Source organism: Macrobrachium rosenbergii, chromosome 59 (assembly GCF_040412425.1).
Source record: "Macrobrachium rosenbergii isolate ZJJX-2024 chromosome 59, ASM4041242v1, whole genome shotgun sequence".
NCBI classification, from domain to species: Eukaryota; Metazoa; Arthropoda; class Malacostraca; order Decapoda; family Palaemonidae; genus Macrobrachium; species Macrobrachium rosenbergii.
In genome coordinates, this window is record NC_089799.1 from 7,927,257 (window position 1) to 7,942,466 (window position 15,210).

Consider the following 15,210-nt stretch of genomic DNA (forward strand, 5'->3'; position numbering starts at 1 on the left):
AAATATATACTTAACCATAAGGAAAACGGAATCTTACCCATTCAAATTGCAGTAACATGTATAAAAATTAATATTAATTTTGCTTATATTTATCAACAACTTTTTTAATTATTAAAGCATCAAGTTTAAATAAACCAAGACTTAAATTTAGAACACTTTCATTATTTGACTTAATAAAACAAGATTTGATGATATTCCTTTTAATTGTGTCATTGCACGGGACTAAAGGTCTTGCTTTGCTCCAGTTAATAGGATGATCTAAATCCCTCATGTGTACGAATAATGCATTCGATATTTGGCCAGTTCTCACAGAATATTGGTGTTGTTTGATTCGTTGTGAAAGTGGTTTTCCAGTTTGTCCATAATATATTTTATCACATTTTTTGCAAGGAATTTCATAGATGCAGCCAGAAACATCTTTAGGAGAATTTTTTATCACTAAACTCTTAACATTAAAATTACTAAAAACAACATTTATGTTGAAAAGCTTTAAAATTCTAGGAATTTGTAAAAATCTTTCATCATACGTAATTTGAGAATATTATGCTTGCTGAATTCAAGTTTGTTATTAGTTAAATAAAATGTTTTCCTGGCTCTTTTCCATGCTACATCTACAAAGGTCCTTGGGTATTTAAGTTTCAAAGCAATATCATAAATAGTTTTGATCTCAGCATCAATGAACTGCGGGCTACAAACACGTAAAGCCCTTAAGAACATTCCAGAAAAAACAGAATTTAACATTCTGATGGTGATTGGAATAATAATGAACAAAAGAGGCAATTTTAGTTGGTTTTCGAAAGACTGAAAAGGTGAAATTTCTATCATGTCTATGGACAGTTACATCAAGAAAATTCAAATTACAATTTCGTTCTTCCTCTACGGTAAATTTTATAGAAGGGACTAAGTTATTTAGCTTAACGAGAAATTCCTGGAGATTGTTTTATTAAGTCAAATAATGAAAGTGTTCTAAATTTAAGTCTTGGTTTATTTAAACTTGATGCTTTAATAATTAAAAAAGTTGTTGATAAATATAAGCAAAATTAATATTAATTTTTATACATGTTACTGCAATTTGAATGGGTAAGATTCCGTTTTCCTTATGGTTAAGTATATATTTGGATTAGTTTGTGACCGCGTGATCCCGGATTTGCCGTGGATTAACCTTTTCTTTTTAACCCCTGGCAATAACCATCTGGTATTCAAGGTTATACATGTTTTTGGATTTTGTAAGCCTAAACTTTAGTATGTCATTTTGTTTGGTCTTAGGTTCAGTGTGTGACAGCTCGATCCCGGATTATCCTGGATTAACTTTCTGTTTATTACCCTTTGACAATTGACCATCTGGTATTCTTGTTCTTTTTGTTTACTTTGTAACCTTCTTTATATTTGTGTCTCATTTGTGCCCCGACGATGCGTCAATAAACGTGAAAGCGTTTGGTACTGAACTTCTGCCTGTCTTTTCCTGTGGGATTCGCTTATATATATATATATATATATATATATATATATATATATATATATATATATATATATATATATATATATATATATATATATATATATATATATATATATATATATATTGTGATTCATATTATATATATATATATATATATATATATATATATATATATATATATATATATATATATATATATATATATATATATTTATGTATATATATTAATCCACTTAACTTGAGTTTTCATTTGGCCACGAAAAAAAAAGAGATGAAGTATGGAGCTATGATCTAAATTGAAAGGTGAAAGTGAACTTTTTTTTTTTTACACGGCAAAATCAATGTGTGATTCGTACTTACTCCATTTCCAATTAAAGTTACTAAGTCTTCAAGTTCAGGCCTTCCTCCTCCTCCTCCTCCTCCTCCTCCTCCTCCTCCTCCTCGCGCCACTCAATCCTCCTTGATCTGAAGATTCCGGGAGAATGTTTGCCTCTTTCCTCGCCTAACCAATGTCAGAGGATTTCCCCTTATTAAAGGCTGAGGACTTCTCATTAGACTTCGGATTTAACTTGCTCCTGCAATTACCTTGCCGTTACATGTCGGAATACTAAGTCGTTTGATTTTTGTCACTCTGTCCTTTTGATGTAGCGACGACTAGTCCCTTAAAAGAGAAGTGGTCTGTCCTTCTGATGTAGCGACGACTAGTCCCTTAAAAGAGAAGTGGTCTGTCCTTCTGATGTAGCGACGACTAGTCCCTCAAAAGAGAAGTGGTCTGTCCTTCTGATGTAGCGACGACTAGTCCCTCAAAAGAGAAGTGGTCTGTCCTTCTGATGTAGCGACGACTAGTCCCTCAAAGAGAAGTGGTCTGTCCTTCTGATGTAGCGACGACTAGTCCCTCAAAAGAGAAGTGGTCTGTCCTTCTGATGTAGCGACGACTAGTCCCTTAAAAGAGAAGTGGTCTGTCCTTCTGATGTAGCGACGACTAGTCCCTCAAAAGAGAAGTGGTCTGTCCTTCTGATGTAGCGACGACTAGTCCCTCAAAAGAGAAGTGGTCTGTCCTTCTGATGTAGCGACGACTAGTCCCTCAAAAGAGAAGTGGTCTGTCCTTCTGATGTAGCGACGACTAGTCCCTCAAAAGAGAAATGGTAATATATGAAACGTCGAGTTGTGTAAAATATGCATAATAAAATTCATTTCAGTGCTTTATGAAAAATACACACAGGAGTACCATGCAGTGAATTTGAAATGGAGAAAAAAATGAAAGATTACATGTACCAAGTCTTTGCCTGCACCCGTGACTAATTGAATAACGTTCCGGCTCACTGACGGTGTCGAAAAATAACGCATAGGGAGGAAGTCAGTGATAAATCATGTATAGTGTAATTGAGATGATTTTACTCTAAATTTCCAGGCTGTAAATCTGAAAATTGCCACAGGTTTTTTTTTTATGACTGTTATCTGGTTTAGTGCGGTCTTAGTGGTCACCTAACGAAGCTTTTTAGATCAATTGTTTATTTCTGCTCCTTTATGTGTTTGTATTGGGATCTATGTCTATTTTCAAAAACAGCAGTGGAACAATGCATCAATAACTGACCTTGACAGAATTTTGCGCCTTGGGTGATGTAGAACCTTGAAATAGCAAAGCCATTTATAGATGTAGTCTTCCTCCATTGTTCTCTGACTTTAGCCTTTGTTGTCCTTTATTCACATTCTTTTCCTTTCTTCGCCTTTGTCATGAACCCATTCTTTCCCTTTCCTATTCTTTGTCATGGCCATTCTTTTCTCTTCTTATTCCTTGGCATGCCCCATTCTTTTCCTTTCCGCTCTTTGACCTTCCAATTTTCCCCGTCCACGTGTTTTTTCCTTCCGTATTTTTCCTCCCTCCCCCATTCACTTTTCTTCTTCAATTTTTCCTTCTCCTTCCCCTTTTATTTAAAACTCATCCAATAAGTGCGATCGTCAACCAATTTTTCCATGGGTCTCTTGTTAACAAGGGAAATATTGCATTATAGCTCATCTAATCTAGAAAAACTCTCTCTCTCTCTCTCTCTCTCTCTCTCTCTCTCTCTCTCTCTCTCTCTCTCTCTCTCTCTCTCTCTTTTGCAGGAAAGAGGTCATTACAACTGGTGTATAAGACTGATGTCTTGAATATAAGAAAGATACGATTCTCTTCTGAAATATATGACGAAAGGTATCATTCAAGTTTTAACAAATCAGTCGGTATATTCTTCAATGGCAGAGCAGTAAAATTAAAAATCATGCACCACTTAAAATGTCTTTCAAGCCCAGCACACACACACACACAGCGTCAAATGCACAAGCGTATTCTTCAGGCTCACTTTTCCCTAATATCTAAAGCAGCTAATTAACACGAATACATCACACAAACCCAATATCTGTTGCCAAGGTTCTCTAAAATAGAATCCTTACTGACTCCAATGTGTTTCTTTTCAGATGTGGATTGTGGCCAAGGAGGTAGAGACGGCCCCTCTGCCAAACCTCAAGTCATGCCATGCCCTCCCTCCATCATCAACGGAGATCTTGCCCCTACTGACCAACTGCCAAATATGAGATTCACCTGCCGCCAGTAACGCTGTCATTGAAATTCACAGTACATGAAGAGGACACAGTGTAGAGATTGGATATAGGACCTAGCAGATAACGCCCTGAAATATGGCCACAGCTTCAAAAGCTTTAGCTCTTTGCGTGTAACGTTTGAAACGGCGATTCGTTCTTTTTTGGGGGGTTCTTTTCGAGTACTGCTCAGTCCTCAGATTGTGGTTTTTATTCCAGGTTTCAGGTTTGCGGAGTGTCGTTAAAAAGAAGATAGAGAGAGAGAGAGAGAGAGAGAGAGAGAGAGAGAGAGAGAGAGAGAGAGAGAGAGAGAGAGAGAGAGAGAGAGAATGTTTTTCTAGAAGGATAAGATTTTATTTACTTGGCCTAATTTCACATTCAAGAGGCTCAGTCCGGTTTGAGGGAAGTATTATTTCATCTGACGATGAATTGGAGTCGGTTCACGAATAAGTGAGAGACAGATATTGAGAGAGAAATTAGGCGATGCAAAGCTTTCATGTGGTGGCATCAGAAGAATGGGACGATCGATGATGACAAAGATGATGACGACGACGACGACGACGACGACGACGATGATGATGATGATCATGATGATGATGATGATGATGATGGTACATGAGAAGAAGGAGAAGAAATGTCAAGAGTGCCAGGTAGAGAGTGCCACGGTCGGTCTCGTGGTGCTGCCAGTGTGTGTTTAAGGTGCCCAATAGAAATGACACCGTATACTCACTTCGGGTGCCCTTACGCCTGGCTTCTACCGTGGATTTACGGGCCCAGGCCGAGACTTCTCTCTCTGTGCGTTCAGTCCCTATCGCGTTTGTAAGGAGGATTTGACCGAAATGGATGTGATTACACAATGACATAGTTACGTAACGGTAACAAGCGATAACAGTGAAGACGGGTTGCTAAAACTGATCTAATAATGCGACTTACACTGCTTGTAGTGTGCGCCGAGAAATAAGGCGGGGAGGAACGGAATTTTAAAAGTGTGGTGACAAAATGTGTACAAAAGACTATTCCCAAAAATGTTCGTGTGATTTAGCTTTACCCTCGAGTACCTCCTAAATGACGCTGTGTTCTCAACAGTCTGACTTATGGAAAACAAATGCGCTTATGGCAACGAGGCTGGAAGTTTGAACGTAGGCTCTAAGCATTGCGAAACCTTGTTGGTGATTTTAGATATAATTTTCGGCCCGATACATAATTACTGTTTTATTTATATAAGAAATTTTCATAGTTATATTTTCAGAAAATGCTGCTTTTCACATATATATATATTTTCGGGAAATCGCGCTATTAATCAAAAAACTGCTGACGAAGCTCCACCTATATTTTTCTATAGAAAATTCGTATGACGATAAATGAGTAAGTTATCTTGCTTCACTGACTAAAGTACTCGGTACAGAATTCCCCACCTTTTAAAAAGTGTCCCTAGTCACTGGTAATAAACAGAAGAAGAAAAGGGTAAATGTGCGATCTCTGTCGTCGTTCGTTGGTCGGTGTTCTAAGTGTTCCTCCGTGTTTACAATTGTTGTCCTCAGGTGTTGTGCGAAGTCGTGCTCCTCGTATTTACCCAGAGGCCGAGAGGAGGAAGAGGAGACAATGATTTCCCCGACTTCCTTCCTCCGAGTCAGAAAAGCTAACTGGTATTATACTGTATATACCTCTCCACCTCAGTGTTGTGCATCAAATCTGTGTGGCCAAAGTTGTAGAGTGAAAAATAATATATGTCTAAATATGTCTACATAGAATTATCGAGCGCAAGTCGAGGCATCTTACGTTAGCGAAACTTTGATGCCGTTCATGAGGCGCAAAGCATAATTGCGGAGAAATTTCACGGGAGACGATGAAAATAAATTAGTAGCTGAACCTTTGATCTCAGTGAAACTGTCACGGTTAGGGAGAAGATTATGAACGACATGAGTTCTTCATTTAACATTCGAGTAGTAAAAATTATATATTCGCGTGCACATGTCATTCCCAGCATCGGTTAAATCAAAATCCTTCTGGAAACGCCAAGTCTCGTGTAAAAAAAGCAGAGAAATTAAACTGTCTCAAGCCAAGTGTGCTCTAGTACTTTCTGTCATGAAATTGCCCATGGCAAAGAAGGTGAAATCAATGTCATGCCTTGTGAAAGATGCTTAGTGTCCTATTCCCTTTCATGTGACCTATTCTAAGATTAGTCTCTGTGACCTTCAAAGGTTTAGCAGGACCTCTGTAACAAAAACGAAAAGAAATGTGTGTTGTGAAGTGCTCGGGCCACGCGAGTCTGTGTTCATTCTCTTTCCCTCAGTGAGGTAGTCTCACGCAAAACTCTCTGCTTTCAGTGCTAAATAACTTTGTGAAGGAGAGTTAGAGGAACTCTAAATTTAGAGGTCCCTCTCGACGCCTTTACTGGAGGCTCGCCCATGCCTTTGAATTCAAGCAGGGCGGGCGAGTTGTAATGGGCGAAGAGGGTGAAACAGTAACGAACGGGACGTGGGTGGACGAGGTCTGGTCAAGGGAGGGGGGCCTCGCCAACCTAAACGGTGTGGGTGGGGGGGCGAGCAACAGCACGGAATGGACGAATCTGACGGTGGGTGTGGTGAAAGGCTTCTGCATGTCGATCATCATTGTGTGCGCTGTTCTTGGGAACTTGCTGGTGGTGATCAGTGTGTTTCGTCATCGCAGACTAAGGGTTATCACTAACTATTTCGTCGTGTCACTGGCTGTAGCTGACATATTGGTCGCCCTCATGGCTATGCCCTTCAACGCCAGTGTCGAAATCACAGGCCGCTGGCTCTTTAGCTACCGTATGTGTGATCTGTGGAACTCTTTCGATGTCTACGCTTCTACGGTGTCAATATTACACTTGTGTTGTATAAGTATCGACCGTCATTACGCTATTGTGAGACCCCTCGAATACCCAATGGTGATGACCGAGGGTCGAGTCGTCATTATGTTGTGCCACGTGTGGCTCGCCCCGTTGGTCATTTCATTCCTGCCCATATTCATGGGGTGGTATACGACAGCCGACCACCTCCAAGAAAGAGCTCTCAGCCCCGAAGTGTGCGAATTCAAAGTGAACACCACTTACGCTGTGGTCTCATCTTCCATCTCTTTCTGGATGCCCTGCAGCGTGATGGTGTACATGTATTACCGCATTTATCAGGAAGCAGCACGTCAGGAGCGGATGCTGCACAGGCATTCCCGCCTCTCGAGTGCTTCTCAGGCCTCCCATGCAGCCATGGCTGTGTCGAGCAGTTCCAATGCGACGGCCACAACAACTGTCAGCATTGGCAGCAACGGAGTTGGCTCGGATCCCACAGCAAATCACGGCCTGGGCAGCGGAGGCTCAGGTCGCCGCCTGATGGCCCACAGGCCCTCCAGCGACACCCAAGAAGCCACGCCCACCAAGGAGCGCAACCTGATCAAGCTGAAGCGCGAACACAAGGCTGCGCGAACACTGGGCATCATCATGGGGGCCTTCATCGTGTGCTGGCTGCCTTTTTTCACGTGGTACGTCAGCATCACGCTGTGTGGAGAAGCTTGCCACTGCCCTGACATCATCGTTTCCATACTCTTCTGGATTGGATACTTCAACTCAATGCTCAATCCTATCATCTACGCCTACTTCAATCGCGATTTCCGAGAAGCCTTCCGTCGAACCCTGCAGTGCATGTGTCGCTGCTGGAAGGAAGAGGACCCGTGGAGAAGCCAGATGGGTCCTCCCTACGACTCAGACCTGTGTTTGCAGCACAACGGACACACCACAGTCATTAAAGCAAAGACAAGACGTTTTAGTACCGAGTGTGGAGTTTAATGATCGTGTCCCATCATACAAGGGCTGTTCGAGAAGATGACGATCCCCACAGGGATCCGAGCTCTGCTGCAATAGCTCTCCAGCAACATTTCCGTCTCTCCCTCTTCTTCCAAAAGATTGCTCTGAACCTTAAATGTACACATCACGATAGAGTCTATTTTGGTAGATGTTTAATCTTAGGGTCGTACATTTACCCCTCGAAGTGGTACATACCAAAAGAAAGCTGTATTAGATCTCACGAATACATATGTATATCTGTCTCGTGTTTCAGTAACTGTCCTTGCAAGTACGCCATGAGAAAAGGCATTGAATTACGTGGTCAGGTTCTACAATAACAGTTTTAGACAACCATAAAGTTATGTATTATGTGAAGTGTAATTTCTTAAATGTCTGTAAGTGGTGGCAGTTTTAATGCCCTTTTTATAACATGAAAATCTCATACGAGAGTAATGTAAAAAATGAGATAAACGTCAGATAAACACCCTCTCTCAGACATTAGAGCAATAAACTTCTTTGCTGAAGAATATCTTTTCAGCAGGATGTGAATAAATTCTGAAGACATATATATTAAGCTTTGAGTATACATCAGCTTATAATTCGTTTCGTACCGAGATTAGGTTGATAATTATATGTTAAGCTTTGAGTATACATCGGCTTATAATTCGTTTCGTATCGAGATTAGGTTGATAACTAGCAATTTCTTAGTGCAATAAACTGACAGGGTTTTTCTTCAAAGTTTGTGTTATATTGATTTTTAGATGCAACATTGCTTTATATATTCATGCGGTCACTGTCAGACACACACATCTTTATATTCTTTACTGGTCACTCTTACCAGACATATATGCATTTGTAATAGCCACAATCATGTCTTAATTTCACGATTTTTCACACTTTATGAAAACGATTACCACTTCCAGGCCTTTGTACAATTGACAATTGTGTCCGCAAAGTGTGAAGAAGTTGAGTCATGTGGTCATTGCCACTATTAAAAATAAACACACACACACATATATACGTACATAATTGTGTTGCACTTTAGTTGGCGACTGCAATCTCCATATCGTTATTATTTGTTACTTTTCAGCTCACGCAAAAAGGGGAAAGTGCTCTTTAATTTCCTGGTCAGTAAGAGACGGGGTCTCATCCACCATTTAGGAGTCATTTCCTTCTACAAAAGTCTTTACTAGGCGCTCATTACCCTTGGGACACAGTACATTAGTGTTAACCCAGCGAGATGTCCTAGAATAGCATATTCATCCACTTACTACCACCACACTATCGATGAGTTAATATACTGTACACTGACTGACTGATCTGATTTCTGTAGGGATATGAATTGGTAAATGCTGGTAACTTCCATGGACAATACTGTACAGTCATTATTGATTAACCACTTACGGGTTGATCATGGAATTAACTGTTCCCTTATCTGTTTCTCTGGTGCCGTCTGCTACTGGGAGAAGCAGCTTATTGGTTTAATTTCACATGTACAGTAAGAGGCCAGATTCACCTTTTATGCCAAAGCAGCCACTCCCACTTTTACTTACTAACACATGCTACTTGCTTCGCAAAGACTTTTATTACTTTCAGCAGCTTGTTTTCTTTACCATAGATTCTCAACACCGTTCACATTGCCTCGGTTGATTCTGCAACAAGCATTTTCTAGGTCATTGTATGCAACATACATCTATCCCCTTAATTCCTTAACTTCTCATATAGCTGTTTAATGCTGTAGTAAAACCTTAGTCCGCACACAGACTTATTTGTCTAAATGTACACTTTTCAGCCCCTGTCAGTCTTTCTGTCATCCGTTTTATATTCGAAATAATAATCCTACCATACATCTTCCCTCTTACACTAAGTAAAGGTACGCACCTAAAATTCTTGTGGTTGTTTACGTCACCTTTGCCCTCAAACAGTGGAATCAAATCCTGAACTTGTGGTAGGAAGTCTCACTGAAGTGTCAATATTGGTTACTGAAACATACTTCGTTTTTGTAAGAAATTCTCTTATTTTCGTGATCTGCCTTCTTCTCCTCCTCAAGTGCCTCAGTTATGCTTAACCTCACTTGTATCTGTTAATTGTGCTTCCTTCAAACTTGCTACGAATATCGTACATCTAGATTTCCATGACAAATATGTTCTTGAAGAGGTAGAAATTTTGACATTCTGGTCATGTTTATTACTAAAAAATATGGTATTTTTCCAATAAAGTTCTCACAACTTTTGCAACACCATCCTCTTTCCAATCTTCATTTCTTCAGCTCATTTTTCAGCCAACTCTTTTCCCAATGATTCCAGAGGGTCTGGTATTCCTACTGTACCTCTTTTTAATTCATTGTCCTTCCAAATACCCTCTGCTACAGAGTTTGTGGCGTTCTAAATCCTGAGGCACTGGCATGGTATCTGACCTGGATCATATTTCTCCTTAAATGAACTACCCCTTTGCTCAGTTATTTAATCGTTCTTATTTTTGTATTACCAGTATGCCTTCCACTAGGCCAGAACTTTTAGGGAGATTTGTATCAAGAACTTTGCCGTCAGTTCATGAGTTTGTCATTGGGATCTGTTGAAGAACCATTTCAATTTCAAGAGTAAGGCTTGATATACGAAAAAGTAAGTGTACCCTTTTGGAACGACAGACATATGGACATATGAGCTGATATACTTTGTCACCTTTTTTGGTGTAGTAGTTAAGCAGTGAAGGCATTTCCCCGTCTTGCTTGGGTTCAAAGCTTGACATGGGAAAGTAGAACTAAGTACAGATTTTTAAAGATTTCAGTAAAAAAAAATAGAATTATTGTATCGTAATGACTGGTGGATATAGGCTTAATTCATCAAAGAAGATTTTAACAAAAGCTGGCACATGCGATCAACTAAATGTGGAGTGTCTCAATGATACCAAAATTTGGTTACGTTGACAAACTTTTCCCTGGAAACAAAACTCCACTTGCGACGTGGAGTTTTTTGTTGGCTACTTTCTTGCAGTTAGAGATGAACAGCAATTCTGAATTAAGTGACTTCCGGTCAAAAAAGCACCATGTATGTATATATATGTATATATATACATATATATGTATGTATGTGTACATATATACATATGTACACACACACATTTGCATCGTAAACTGCTTTTCATTATATTCAGAATGCTCTCAAAAGTAAAGAGTTGTAGAAAGTATAATTTTAGATCCCGGATCGACACTCTGGGGAACGAGTTGAATGCCAGTCAGATTTCCGCTGTTATGCAATGATAACAAATTGATAGACAGTCAGGTATTAAAACGAGTTAAGTTTTTATTACATAGTTAGCAGTCGTGTTTCACAAGCCTGTATATATATATATAATATATATATAAGGTATATATATATATATATATATATATATATATATATATATATATATATATATATATATATATATATATATATATATATATATATATATATATATATAATGTGTGTATGTACTGTATGTATGTATGGGGCGTAAGTCAGACAAGCAAACAAAAGTTTGTATTCTTAGGATGCAGTATATCCAAATAAACAATTTTTCGATGGCTCTGTTGTTGTGCGTGAAAAGAATTACCCGCAACTTTTAGTTTTCACACCACTCAGGAAAAATCTTTTGCCAATGAAATGACGACTGTTAAAAGAATATAGAGTGTGAGATGTCAAAAAAGGTAAGTTTTCCAGGTATAGAGAACGTTCATGTTCATCTCTCATTACAGCAGGCGCTCATGAGCACACACATAAATATATATATATATATATATATATATATATATATATATATATATATATATATATATATATATATATATATATATATATATATATATATATATATATATATATATATATATATATATATATATATATATATATATATATATATTATATATATATATATATATATATATATATATATATATAGAGAGAGAGAGAGAGAGAGAGAGAGAGAGAGGGACTGATTTCGCATATGAAGGTTGCTAAGGACGTAGTGGTTCTGTTGTGTGTGAAAAAAAAAAGCCAGAATTATTAGTTTTACACAGGAAAGCTATACGAAGACACTATCGTGACTTTTGCTTTCATCTCGGTATCTTCCTGCTTTTGAAGGGCGTTTTCTCTAGAAAATAAGCTGTTTTGCCAGCTTCGATTTGCTTTTTAAGTACTGGCAGATAAACTTCATTTCTCCTAAGAAGTCACATGTTCCTAAGTACACAGTCCACTCCATGTGAATGGAATGTAGGCTTGTGTTTATATGGCGCTGTAAGAACTTGCTACAGAAGTAACTATTTTGAATCCCCAAATTTTTCATTCAGTGCGGCTGATGATATGTTTGCCTCCATTGCCCTTATTTCTGTAGTGCAACCTGCCATTAGACACGTCTAGTTTATATCCCGCTAACTTAACACCTTTACTTAATGTTAAACATACTGTAAAATGTGGTTGAACTCTGTCAGTACTGACAAAGCAAAGCTATGCTTTCAAATCTTTCAGTCTTCTTGGGTGGTGATGATACCACTAGTGTTCCAGGGCATCATGGTCTAATGGCTAACCTTCCAGACCTTCATCCTTTATCGTTTCGAGTATTCTGTCCGAATGTTTCAACCTCCGTACCTCTGCTGTACTTCACCTGGATAGACAGTAACTTTTTTCCCTGGTGGTGTTTCTTGAAATTCCTCCTAAGTTATACGCCGTCACATGAGTGTTTCGTCATTTCTTGCGGAACTGTTTCCATTGCAACAGTGCTTCAGCTTCCATTTGCTTCAGTTCATTATTTTTTTCCAGCGATAAACCACATATCTTTCCTTCCCCTTCCCTTATGCAGAGTGATTCTAATTCTTAAACTTTGAGAAGTTAACTCAGTCAAAGGCAGATGTTCCGTTCACCCACTTAAATTTCTTTGCAATGCCAAAACGTTTAAAAAGAAAAATGTTTGTAGAAAAAAAAAGGGTCTCTACAAGCTGGAAAAACTCTTCTCCAGATTCTCTAGGGCCCTAGGCCATTCCTAACTTTAGTCCCTGGATCTTTCTGTGTTTTGAACAAAAGGGATTTTAGAAACACTATATTTACAAAAGAAAATCTCGTTGTATTTTGTGTTAATGTGCTGGAACTAAAGTCTTCGTAGGTTCTGTGTTTTTTTGTGTGTATATGTGTGTGTGTGTATAGGCAAACCCCATGTGTTAATGATGATAAAGAAATGATGATCATAAATAAAGTTGGGTATACAAGTATGATCAGTAAATCATAGACAGAGTGGAAAAATGGGCTAAAGAGAGGGTTGTTCCAAATGTGTACGTGAATGTCTTTCAGGTAATTGACGATGATGAATGTGCCAAAAATAAAGGTACATAGGAGGAGGAGCAGATGGAGAGAAATTGAAGAGGTGATGTCTGTAGGCTCCGATACGTAGGGAGGGTGAAATTGAGGGAGGTTGCGGTGATAGAATAGTAAAGAATCGAGTAGCACAAAAAAATATAAAATTTTAATGCAGAATTTAAAAAGGTGCAAGGGAGCCTTGAGTAAAGAAAAAATGCAAGAGAAATGTAACGTCATGCTTGAATCCTTTAATGATGATAAAAAATCATTTTCTAGAAGTCGTGATGGTATTAGTGGATGATGTGTTAAAAGCTGTTCTTGCCAGTTAAATTTTACAATAAATCCAATAAAATCAAAAGTTCCACTAGTGAAGGCGTTCAAGGTGACACCATAAGGTGGTTTCCCCACTTACTGAAATATATAAACAACGAAGTAATCAGATACCAAGGGGCAAATGTAATTAAAAATAGTAACTAACCAGTTAAATTAAAGTGACTGCAAGTGATTACCTACCACTAACAAAGGTAAGTAAATTTAAGTAAATAGGTTTCCGATTTCAAAATGTTGATGAGAAATACGAGTTTAAATGAGACACAACTGACTGTTAGAAATACGCATGTATGTGTAATGCTCTTATCATTAAGATAAAAGCAATTCAAATACTTAGGAACATCGTCGTGGGGGACAAAAATCAAGCAAAATGTTCATTGGTACTGGATGTGATAAAAAATATGAATATTTGTATTTGAAAATCAGTTAAATGGCGTTCAGGAAAACGTATTTATTTGGAGGAAACGTCGATCTGTAGAGACTGTATAGAACCCAGTTGCAATAACCCCTCATAGACATAGTAATTACCGTTAGCAATTTCAAGTTTTGAAGTGGAGTTACGATAGAATAAACTAACGATTGCATTCAAGTAGATGTGCAATGCTCAATGTCCAAGGGAAATGTTATTTCATGATTTTATATATATATATATATATATATATATATATATATATATATATATATAAAATGGGAAAAAAGCACGTTAAAAGAAAAAGAAAGAAAGATATATATATATATATATATATATATATATATATATATATATATATATATATATATATATACATATATTTTCTCACATATATGAAGCCACAAATATCATTTAATATCCGTTTCACTATAACTCTGGAATAACTTACACCCAAGGGGGAATGACAGTATGATTGATAAGTGCTTCATCACCAGTGGGATTCAAACCGCTGCTTGGATGGCTCAGTAATCGAATCCAACTGGTGACGAAACACTTGTCAGTCACAATTCCCCTTGGGTGTAAGTTATTCCAGAAGTATAACGAAGTATATATTAAACGGTATTTGTAGCTTTGTGACACAAGCACAAAATATTAATATATATATATATATATATATATATATATATATATATATATATATATATATATATATATATATATTATACACACACACACACACACACATACACAAGTCCTCATTGTTTGGAAGGAAGGAAATAGTATTCAACAAAATAAGTCAAGTGTGGATGCCTACAGCAACTACTAGCCGAGACTTTCCAAGGGACTTCTTTGAGTAGATTGAGACTCTCGCTCACGTCACAACCTCAGAGAAAAATTGAAAAAGTGAGCGTGGTTAAGACTGTTTAGGCCGCAAACGAACCCAGTCAGTTAAATTGCCAGACATTAATTTATTTTCAACTGAAGTCCTTTCTGCAGCCATACAAGGAATGTAACACCATTGAAGTTCTTTCTGCGGCCATACAAGGAATGTAACACAAATACAATACAAAGTAATATTATGTTGTGTATAAATGATTAGGTTAAATGTAGCACAGACCTTGGATAGAGCACAAAGGAAGGATGTGGGTTTAATTTATATGGATTCTGGATTACCAACAAAGAAAAGACATGAAGATCTCGACATGAAAATGTATCCAGCATCTAGATACTCAGCATAGGGTGCTTTTGTTCATGGTACTTTGCGGAAGTAAAAAATGAGGGGAAACTAGTTACCAGAAGGCAGTGG

General features: G+C 37.9%; 2 protein-coding genes across 15 annotated transcripts in view; both read left to right on the forward strand.

Annotated features, from left to right (window-relative positions):
- LOC136837448 (F-actin-monooxygenase MICAL3-like) overlaps positions 1 to 4,050 on the forward strand; it is a 94,384-nt gene extending 90,334 nt beyond the window's left edge. The window contains exon 4 of the mRNA XM_067102226.1: positions 3,914 to 4,050. Within this exon, the coding sequence (XP_066958327.1) occupies positions 3,914 to 4,050 (137 nt within the window). The remainder of the gene's footprint in view (positions 1 to 3,913) is intronic.
- Positions 1 to 8,093, forward strand: part of LOC136837726 (octopamine receptor beta-2R-like) — a 355,532-nt gene extending 347,439 nt beyond the window's left edge. For all 14 annotated transcript variants that reach the window (XM_067102635.1, XM_067102631.1, XM_067102626.1 and 11 more), the window contains one exon: positions 3,914 to 8,093. In XM_067102635.1, the coding sequence (XP_066958736.1) occupies positions 6,477 to 7,835 (1,359 nt within the window). In that variant the 5' untranslated portion in view covers positions 3,914 to 6,476 and the 3' untranslated portion in view covers positions 7,836 to 8,093. The remainder of the gene's footprint in view (positions 1 to 3,913) is intronic.
- The last annotated feature ends 7,117 nt before the right edge of the window (positions 8,094 to 15,210 follow it).